The sequence below is a fragment of the Manis pentadactyla genome, chromosome 4 (genome assembly GCF_030020395.1).
Source record: "Manis pentadactyla isolate mManPen7 chromosome 4, mManPen7.hap1, whole genome shotgun sequence".
In the NCBI taxonomy this organism is placed as follows: Eukaryota; Metazoa; Chordata; class Mammalia; order Pholidota; family Manidae; genus Manis; species Manis pentadactyla.
The window spans coordinates 109,441,302-109,452,279 of NC_080022.1; the positions used below are offsets into that span (position 1 = coordinate 109,441,302).

Here is a 10,978-nt window from a genome sequence, read left to right on the forward strand (position 1 = left end):
ATAGTCCTGAGAGCTTGCTCACTGCACACACTCATGTGGGTACATGAGTGAAATACACACAGCCACCCAAAAGGACTAACATGGTACAATACAAGTACGAGTGTCAAAACTGAGTTGATATATCACTGGGAGTAAGACATTAGCAAAATGAGCTTTAGAGAACACTAAAACCAGACTTGATCTTATAGGAGTAAATTACATAAATTGTTTTAACATGAATGTTGGATTGAACAGTTTGATAAGAAACTTGGATTTTCCTGGCTCTGCCACTAAATGCCACCAAGCTTATGTCTGAGCTGCTTGCCTGCTTGTGATGTTTCCCGCCTTTTTCTAGAAGGCAGTGGGAATGACTGCCTCTCTTCACAGGGCAAGCACTAGATTCAACTGAATTTTGAGAAGCATTAAAGGCAGAAGTATAACTAGACGCATATGAATGGAATTCTCAACTGCTGGTTCTGAATAGAGGACCGCTCACACTCTCAATTCCCCATTCCTACAAAGGAACTCTTCCTAATGCCAGAATCATGACTGGGAATGCACAGCTGCTTACACCTTCCCAGGAGGAAAGAAGCTGCTGTCAGATTCCCTATCTAACTGGGAGTTCCTAGAGCTCCAATAGGAGCAGTGCCCTCTACTCCCCAACAAGAAGCTGTTGTGCATAACCTGGGAGCACAAGTTGGGCAATGCTCATGCCTGCAATAAGTGTTTGCCACCGACTACTATTGGCCAGGCTCCAAACTTCAGGTTGGAAGGAGACTTTAAGATGCCATTTTTGTTTATCCTCTCCAAGAGTTGAAAACCACACCTAATTTAAGATACCACTTTTCATCATTCATTCAGGTGTTTAACAAATATCCCTGTCATTAAAAGCAGTGAGAAAATTCATTTGGCCCCATGGGCTTCTGATCCTACAGGGTGGGGTCTGGCTGCAAGAAGCCAAGAGCAGCATCTCTAGCATGGGCTCTTGCCCTGATCTAAGGGCAGTGATGTTAAACACCATAAACCTAGAGATGTTCAAGCTGGAGGGACATCTGCCCTAGGCTGAGGTGGAAATTTTGATCATGGTCCTTTGTAGGTTACCAGCTTGCACCACAGGTTTGCACAGGATGAATGTCCCAGTTTGCCTATATCACCTCTCTCAGTTCAACCCATGTCCATTGATTCATTGCTGTTGCTTAGGGGCATTATATTCTATTATGTTTAATGGTATTTTCTTCTACAGATCAATTTTTAGCTCTACTAAAATAGCCACATGTTACGCACCCTAAAACCTTTTCATTCTGTGAGACACTAACAGCGTCTTATTGGACCTTCTTCACTCTGTAACATGATTCCATCCTAAAGCACTCTCCCCATTCTTTGGGCTTAAAAGAGTAGTAATAATAAAAAGGAATACTGCTCTCAATTTGTAAAGCTATTAAGAATGGTTTCCAGATTTCTACCTAGAGAAAAGAAAATGTAAATTAAGGGTACAAGCATCACAGAATTGTATAGCTCCAATTGCAGTCTGTATATCTCAGTGGCGTAGTGAAAAAAATGCAGCCTTTGGGATTAAGCAGCCAGAACTGCTGTTGTTTCACTGTCTGATCTCAGACCGTTTACTTAAACTCTATGAGCCTTGGTTTTCTCACGGATTGGAATCAAATTAGTTAAATATTTTTCAAGCTCTCAGTATGTGCTGGGCTCTGTGAGAAGCATTGAATATAGCAATAAATAAAACAGGCGTGGTCCATATCCCCATGAAGATTACAGTCCAGCAGGATCAAATTAAATGAAATAATGTACTGTCAAAGGTCTGCCACACAGTAGATATTTAAAAACTGTTAGTTTCCTTCCACTACCCTTCAAACACAAAATCATTATATATCCGAACACAATCATAAGATAGCTACAATTTCATACATGTAAGAATTTTGTTGGGAGCCCAGGCACCCATAGTACAGAGCATTCTTTCAGCATTATGCCTCTTGAGCCTTAGTTCAGCTTGTGTCTTGATTCAAAACCACAGTTTTCTATTTATGGTCAACAATGAATCCTTATTTGGGGTGGAGTTCCAGGAATTATACACATATTGCCTCTTTATTCCTTCAGACTGCTTGTGGAGTGAATGAGAACAGGTATTACCACTAATACATTTTACAGAGGAGGAAGCTAATGGAGGCAGATTCTTTTTGTGTCTTTTGCTGTCTAGTCCTAGCCAGCATGGAGAAAGCACTCAGCAGATGCTCTTCACACGCTGACAGTTCCAGGATCTCAGAAAGCAGAGGTACACAGTTAGTAGAGAGACTGGCTCTCTTTGGGACTGCCCCGTGGCCGCTGAGCTTTTGCCTTCTCCCTCCTCCAGGTGGTAAGAAATGGGCGACTGGAGTTTCCTGGGGAACATTTTGGAGGAGGTGAATGAGCACTCCACAGTCATTGGCAGAGTCTGGCTCACTGTGCTCTTCATCTTCCGGATCCTCATCCTTGGCACAGCCGCAGAGTTTGTGTGGGGGGACGAGCAGTCCGACTTCGTGTGCAACACCCAGCAGCCAGGCTGCGAGAACGTCTGCTACGACGAGGCCTTCCCCATCTCCCACATCCGCCTCTGGGTGCTGCAGATCATCTTCGTCTCCACACCGTCCCTGGTGTACGTGGGACACGCGGTACACCACGTCCGCATGGAGGAGAAGCGCAAGGAGCGCGAGGCGGAGGAGCTGTGCCAGCAGGCGGTGGGCAACGGCGGCGAGAGGGCACCCATGGCCACAGACCAGGGCAGCATCAAGAGGAGCAGCAACAGCGGCAAAGGCGCCAGGAAGTTCCGGCTGGAGGGCACCCTGCTGAGGACCTACATCTGCCACATCATCTTCAAGACCCTCTTTGAGGTAGGCTTCATAGTGGGCCACTACTTCCTGTACGGTTTCCGGATCCTGCCCCTCTATCGCTGCAGCCGGTGGCCTTGCCCCAACGTGGTGGACTGTTTCGTGTCTCGGCCCACTGAGAAAACCATCTTCATCCTGTTCATGTTGTCTGTGGCCTCTGTGTCCCTCTTCCTCAATATTCTGGAGATGAGTCACCTGGGCCTGAAGAGAATCCGGTCGGCCTTCAAGAGGCCCTTAGAGCAGCCACTGGGAGAGATCCCTGAGAAGTCCCTCCATTCCATTGCCGTCTCCTCCATCCAGAAAGCCAAGGGCTACCAGCTCCTCGAAGAAGAGAAAATCGTGTCCCACTATTTCCCTTTGACTGAGGTCGGGATGGTGGAGACCAGCCCCCTTTCTGCCAAGCCTTTCAGTCAGTTTGAGGAGAAGATAGGCACAGGGCCCCTAGGGGACTTGTCTCGGGCTTACCAAGAAACACTGCCTTCCAATGCTCAGGTGGGAGTGCCCGAGGGGGAGGGGGAGGAGCAGCGGGGGGAGGAGGGCGCGGAATCGGAGGCGGGAGAGAAGAGACAGGACGCAGAGAGAGTGAGCACAGAAGGGGAGGAGACCCTGGCAGTGCTGGATGGGGAGAAAGTGGAGACCTCAGAAGTAGGGAAAGAGGGCGAGAAAGAAGAGCTGCAGGCTGAGAAGGTGTCAAAGCAAGGGCTGCCGGCTGAGAAGGCGCCTTCACTGTGCCCAGAGCTGGCCAGGGATGACAACAGACCGCTGAGCAGGCTGAGCAAAGCCAGCAGCCGGGCCAGGTCAGATGATCTAACCGTATGAAGTGACGCCAAAGAAAAGAAGAAGAGAAAGCACCCAAGCTAACGCAGGGCAAGATGAAATGTGAGGATGCCAACATGATCTGAGTCTTCTGTCCCTCCTCTCACACCCACCCCTTGCTGGACAGGCACTGCAGTGAACAGCACACGCTGTACAACTCGGAAATTGCCTTGCCTGTATGTAAGGGCTGCCAAAACAAACCCCTTGTCCCATCGAAGATCCCAGTCCCATTTGCCTTCCCTGTCCCTCTACCCCAATGGCTATGGGGAACTCTGTTTTTATCCCCACTTCTCTGTAGAAATCCTCCTAATCAGAACTGTGGTTGCCCATAGTTTTTTACGAGTATTATCTCAAGCTCACTAATTCAGCAGGACTTTATCACCCCAGCCCTTTCCAAGCAGGTGCCATGTGGCCATACAGCAAGAGTCCTAAATTTAGATACTCCAGGATTCAGGCAGATGGTTTAAATAGTTGAAGAAGGCCTGTTCTGATGCTGTAGGAGCTCTAGGGCTGTGAAGATTGGAGAGCAGAGGGCAATTGCTGCTCAGTCCCAGGCAATGATTGCCAGGCAGTGTTACCTGGCCATCTGATTTTTTAAAAGAAGCCAAAAATCCAAACTTTTAAGTGGAATTCCCAACATTTTTAATGTTTCTAGCTGAATTTTAAATATGCCATATAGGCTACAAAAACTGTGTACAAGCCAAGTTTAACCTGTTGGGCACCAATTTACAAGGTTAGCTTATACTAGAGAACCCAATTTCTTATGTAATTAGCCATATTATTTATGGTCTCAACCATTATTGTGGTCTCAGCTTCCAAACATCATTTCACCATTCTGGAATGTTGGGTTTAAACCACCAGCACAGGTGATACCCAGAATTCTCACTGCCCTTTCTCTTGGGTCACTGCAGCACCGGGATTCTGATGCAATTACATTCATTGGGTTGGTGGGACTTCTGCCTTGGGAACCATCAGAGAAAGAGAGCAAGGCTTCAAAGCCCTCTCCCTGAACTGAAAAAGGCCTTGAAGCCTGGTTTCAGTTTTCTTTCCTCTCCTCTCCCAACTTCAGTGCCCAGACTGAAATATACATTTCCTTTCACTGGGAGCTGGGAGCATACCCAGCTCTGAGCCAGAGGATACCTGCCCACTGGCCTGACCTGAGAGTCAGCTCTCAGGCCTTGCTCAGGCACAAGACATGTACAAAGAGTGACACGAGGGAGAGCCTCTTACAAAGTGGGAGCTCAAACAGCCAGGGTTCCAATGTCTAGTCCCAGGCCAGGCTCCATCCTGGGAAGGGATGTAGAGGTTGATGGCAACAAGAGGGATCTCATAGGTCTCCTACCATTTATCCCCACAACAAACATTCCTTAAACATAGGGTATAAGCAAGGAAAATCCTCAGGTATAAGTATATACCTCACACAGGGAGCAGTTTTGCCTAGAGCGGAAGAACAGAGGAGAAAGCAATAACCAAGCTGTTCGTTTAAACCAGAGCTATGCTTCATGGGCTGCAGTGCCAAAACTTAGGTAGGAGGATAGACACCAAGTTGACATGGCAGGGGTCTGGACAGGAAACCACCAGGGACCCAAAAGGTGTACTCAGAAAAACTGCCTTCTTTCTGCCCAACCAGCACTATCCGAAGTATGCAAATCCTTTGTGCTGCCCTCTGGTTACCACCTTCATTTTAAGATATTCATTCTAGATATGCTTTTCCAGAGCAAAGCCTCCTCCAAAACTATTCCCCCCCAGTGAAAGTATGCCCATTCCTTGGTGCCCCTTACTAAAGTAGTCTAAAAATTAAATCCATTCTTAAGTATGATTGTTTAACAAATTCTCAATTAATGTGTCAGATAATGGACAGCTGAATAGAAGAGGTATATTTATCTTGTAGACATGTGACTTTCTGGCTACTATTAAGATTGAATCTGCCCCCTTGCAATCAATACTATTCCACACAGACCTTCAATGTGATGAGAGGAGTAACAAAATCCCAGGCTTGAGAAAGAGACAGCATCATTGCACTTACCTTGTGGCTATACTGTTGCTCCTACAGTTTTGCTCCTGAAGATCCATTTTAAGAAGACATAAACTCAGAGCCTGAGAATAGCTTGGTTGTTAGAATAAAGAGTCTGACTCAACTAGGACCTACTCCAAAATAGAAAAGGAGAAAACTACACCGTGTTCAAAGTGAGAACTGCTGATGTGGTTTACCAGCTGTACAGGTGTAGGTGAAGGCTGCTGGCCTCCTTGTCTCCACTGGGCATAGGTGTGTGAAGGAGTGGATTTCCTTGGATGAAGCAGCATTCTGCTATTGAAACAGGATATACCTGTGCCCCCATCCCCACCCCATGAGGGAAGCTGCCATTTTTTTCCCCGTAGTGTTCCTGACAATAGAAGTCTGTTTTGGAAGAAACCACACAGATGTCAAGAAACCAGGATTTTTTTTTTCTATTTCTGCCATTTAGTAGCTGTGTCATTATCATCCTTTAACCTTTCTGCACTTCAGTCTTCTCTCTACAGACTAGAGATGGCATTTGCCACCAACCTACCTCCAGAGGTATTATAAGGATTAATGAGTTGGCCACTTAGCCTAGAGCCTGCTGAGTGGTGCCTCTCCCTGAAAGATTCCTCTGATAGCAGGGAGACTGGGAAGAAGGTGGGTGGTTTCCATCTGACCCTCCCAGCCCACCCTGAAGTTGCCTAGGAAGAGGGTTTTTTTTTTTGAATTTTTTATCTTTTATTTGAAGTAACAGTGTAACAGGTTGATAGTATTCAGCCATTCACTGGGCACTAACAATTTCTTCTCACAGAGCAATGGGGGATTCCACCCAACACATCTGTCTGTGTCCTCCTTGCCATGTTTACCCCAACCATCTGCTGCTTCTTTTGATTTGCTGCCTAGGAAGAGTTTTTCAGAGTGGAATAAATAGTCTGGAGATGAGTTTTTTCAGAGAAGACAAAACGGAATCTTGACCCCTTAGTAGGAACCTGAGGCTCTTTGACCATGAGAAATGACAAAGGACAGATTGGCAATTACTTTAACCTTCTGGAAAATGTCCCTTCATGCCCCCTCTTAGGCTGCCTTACAGGTGCTGCCCGGTGCCTTTCACAGGCAGCTGTGGGTCCATGGAAGCCTTTGCTTGGTGCAGCTGGATCCCCCCTCTGGGCTCCATTAGGTCCATCTTTAGTCCTGTTCCTGGTCCTTCCCTTGTCAGACTAAACCTTTAGGGCATGTAGATCTACCCAGAAGAAGCATTAGCCAGCCGAATATCAAAAGGGCAGCTTCGTCCAGAGGAAAAGACCAGTTGCTTAAAAGCAGTTGTAACACCTCCCTCAGGGGAGATCTGTGACCGGGAGGAAGAGGGTTACTCAAAGTTCAGTTTGTTTCAGGCCTGGCTCTGTAATCCCTAGGCCTAGCTTTTGGGGCATCATAAAAAGGCCCACCTGCTTTTCACCATGGCTTTGTCACTTCCCACACAGGTGAAGCATCCAGAACAGAATTGGACAGATATTCCTGAAGGTCAGTGTGACCTGGGGATCACAAGTGCTGACTGTGAGGACCCCAAGAGACCATTTTGCCTGCTCCATGTAACACTTTTCTCTAGGTTAATTGGGGCAGCAAGTTCTGCCTCTCCTTTGCAAGTGAATTGGTGCTCAGCAAACACTATGAGCATACTGGAAGAAGTAAGTGGGGTTTTTTTAACTAATTTGGAAATAAAAGGAGAGGGAAGAAGGCATTATTCAAATTTGTCAGAAGTCCTTATTGTAAAACATATACTGAAGCAATGAGCTACCACTTTCAAATGCTGCACAGATTTGTTAACTAAGGTAGTGATTAAAAGTGACTAAATAAGTAAAATGAAGGAAGCAAATAATGGAAGAAAAAGGTCAACATTTCTGTAGTTCTGAATTCCTAAGAATTATATTATTAATAAGGGACATCTTTAATGATGCAAGAATTCATTGCTCAAAGTGATGCAGGTACTCAGCTTACTAGGGCTCATGTGTAGAGATCACACCGGCCCCAGAGGCAGTCTCTGACTCATGGCGGGAGAGAGTCCACAGATAATGCAAGAGCTACATGCAGGAACTCTCCAGTCCAAGCCATGTGGAAGGCCTGGGGCAAACCTAGTGCAGACAGCCACTCTTCATGGGTTCCTGAGGAGGGTTATTAGGGCACCCTCGGGGTGGGGGGGGCAATGAGTATACCACCCCCACAGTACCTCCCACCCCACTCCCCATCCCTCCTCCTCTCTCCTTCCCCTAACTCTGAATTATCTCTCTGTGCAATTGCCTGCAAATAAGCGCACAACCCAAGTTAGCAAGGTTTAGATGAAAAAGGTTTGCCTGTTTGGATGGAAAACTCCTCTGAGCAGAGATCCAATCTGTGAAATGAAGAAAGTGTGTGCCTAGAAGTGGTAATGAAATAGTTGGAGAGACTTCCCCTTCTCATTATTATTATAACTAAACATGTAATTGGGAAGGAAGGAGGAAAAGGAAACAAAATTCTAAGCTTAGCAGTTAGATAAGACAAAAGACAAGTCACTCTTCACTGCCCGAAACATTGCAGCTCCCACAGTCAAGGGAGCATGGGATTCACCGGTGCTAGTGGCCACCAAGGTAGCAGTGGGATTACCATAGGTTCCAGCCCCATTGCCTTCGGGAAGTACTCCAGGACAGACTGAGAGTTTTGGAAGAATTCACAGAGTCTGCTGGAGGCAAAAGTAGATGGCTTCATTGCTTTTTTCTGCAGACGTTCCCACCTATGAAACAGAATTAGTAAAAATTTAGCTAAGAAGCACTTTTATAACACCTTTCCTGGAGAAATTTCTGGCAAAGGAGAGAGGCATTATTGGGATTGTGTCCTGAATGCTCCAATCCTCCACATCCTTATGTTAGAGCTAATAGTCACATGTTAGACTGTTTCAAAACAAATAAAACTAACTTGACTTTTTGCCATCTTTGTTTTTTCTTCTGACCTATCAGCCACCTAGACTGTGAAGTGACTGCCCAGTTTTTGGTTATTCTCCCTTTGGAATTATGGGGTTGAACAACAAGAGGACTGGAGTATGAGGAGGGGGGCAGGGTTTTGCTGGTATGTGTTTAACAACCAGCTCTCTCTGGAGTAAAGAGGCCCTGTTTTGTAGGGTTTGACAACTCCCTTGGGGCAAATTAGCTAATTCAAAACTTCCAACATGTCACTGAACACACAGATGGGAAGAGATACAGAGTAGCACAATATTACAAAATATTTCCACCACACAGCAGATATAAATTACCTCAAGGGCATGGATAATAGTAAAATAATTAAGAATATATGAGTACCTTTTTGTGTTTCATGTCTTTTTAAAATTTTATGTTACCTATTTGTTAATAATGATTATGCTACCTGGCTCACAAAATTTCAGGAAATTTTGCAAATGACTCTTTATAAGCCAGTACAAATCAGCTCCAGTGTACCAGTGGTGGAACAGAGGAGAACCCGATTCAGGAAGAACATGAAAATTCTCCTTATCATCTGAGACCTGGTCAGCTTGTTCCCTCCCTTTCTCTACACAAACCTCAGGAAAACCAAAAAGTAACAATTCTTTGACCTTATGGGAAGAGGCAAAAGAATAGGAATTTTTCTCTTCCATGTCACTGAGAAATGCAGATAGAGTTAAAGTTATTTATTAATGGTAAAGATAAAGAAAATTAACCATAAGATTCTGCCTGGGGTTTATCATGTCACTTCTCTGCTTAAAAATCCAGTGAGTCCTCATTGCTTACCCAGTAAATTCTAAATTCTTATATGGTTTCAAAGCCTTTATAGCTGACTTCAAACCACCTGGACAGGACATCTGTTTTTACTTGCTCAGAATCTATCCATCCTTCTTCTACAATGCCATCTCAACTTTGTGTAGGTGAATTACCCTTCCTAGATTGGATATAGTCTTGGTAGGACTCTTAGTAATGTTTATCCAACTGCCCCTGGTTGAGGATCAGGTTGGGTTTTTTTTACTCAAATAGGCCAACCATACATTTACTTATTTGAATGAAGATCTTGAGTGAAGTAATAGACTGAAATTTGGTTGGACTTAACAGAAGCCCCTGAAAAGACTCACAGTTGGTCCTGCTTGCCAGATTTCTGGGTTATGCTTAGTTCTTCTTTTTTCTGATCCTGGTTCATCATCCTTCCTTCAATTTGCTAAGCTACCCCCAGAGTTCCTTTTTTCAAAAAGTTTAATATACCCATAATTATCTCTATTGCTTGCAAGCCCCTGACTGATATGCCACCTTTGTAGCCTCCTCTCTCACATCCATCCACATGTGCACGTGTCCCAGGCTTTACAGAACCATGGGGTGGTCCCCTGGCACATAGTGAGAATGAACTGCCTGTTGTCTCAAGACTCTGCCCTGTCCTGCCTTTTTTTTCTCTGATTAGCTCCTTCACAACCTTCAAGATTCAGCTCAGTTGTCTCCTTTATGAAAACTTCCTGAAAATAGTTGCTCCTTCCTTTGAGATCCCTCAGTACTTACATGCACTTCTATCATAGTACTTTTCAAATTGTTTTATTTTATTTTTCTCCCATCTGGCTGCAAGCAACTTGAGGATAGAGATTTCATCCTATATATCTCTGAACAGTCAGTACTTAGCACAGTGCCTAGAACATAGTAATGTTTAGTGAATGAATTAGTGAGAACTGAGACAACTCCCAAGTAGGACAGAAAAAATGACCCAAGCACTCCCCAGCACCAAAGCAGGCTGACACCACATAGAAATGTATCTGAGGAAGAAGTCCCCTCAAGGTCCCAGGAGTTTCAAGCTTCCAGGCAAGCAGATCTATATAAGGGAAGGAAATAAATTTGTCATAAATAAAGGAAGGAAAGAGATTTTCATATTAATTGCTGGATGTCGTTACCCAGGGCAACCTTGGAAACCATATGTTGAAGATGGCAGTCAGAGTATTTAAATGGCTAGAGATCAGAGGTCTCCCCATCCCTACCAATTCCCACCAATTGGACTTTTGAACTTTACATGAAATAAAAAACAAACTTTTATTGTATTAATCCTCTGAGATCTCAAGATTTATGTTATAGGACCTAGCATCACCTTATCTATGTATAGAAATAGAGTTTAGATGCAGTTAAAAGAAAAACCTAAAATCTGTGGCTTTGGCTTAACAGTTGAACAGTGACCATTGAAGAAATGAAAAGCAAAGGCTATAATGACAGAGCCCTAGGCTATGCCATGCAAATATTTAGTAAAAATGTTACCTGTGATGATTTGTATATTAGTTATCTATTGCTGTGTAACACATCAC

At 44.7% G+C, this 10,978-nt stretch overlaps 1 protein-coding gene across 1 annotated transcript; it reads left to right on the forward strand.

Annotated features, from left to right (window-relative positions):
• The first annotated feature begins 2,341 nt into the window (after positions 1 to 2,341).
• GJA8 (gap junction protein alpha 8) lies at positions 2,342 to 4,708 on the forward strand. Its single transcript, XM_036924408.2, has one exon. The coding sequence runs from the start codon at positions 2,355 to 2,357 to the stop codon at positions 3,675 to 3,677; it is 1,323 nt and encodes a 440-aa protein (XP_036780303.2). The 5' UTR covers positions 2,342 to 2,354; the 3' UTR covers positions 3,678 to 4,708.
• The last annotated feature ends 6,270 nt before the right edge of the window (positions 4,709 to 10,978 follow it).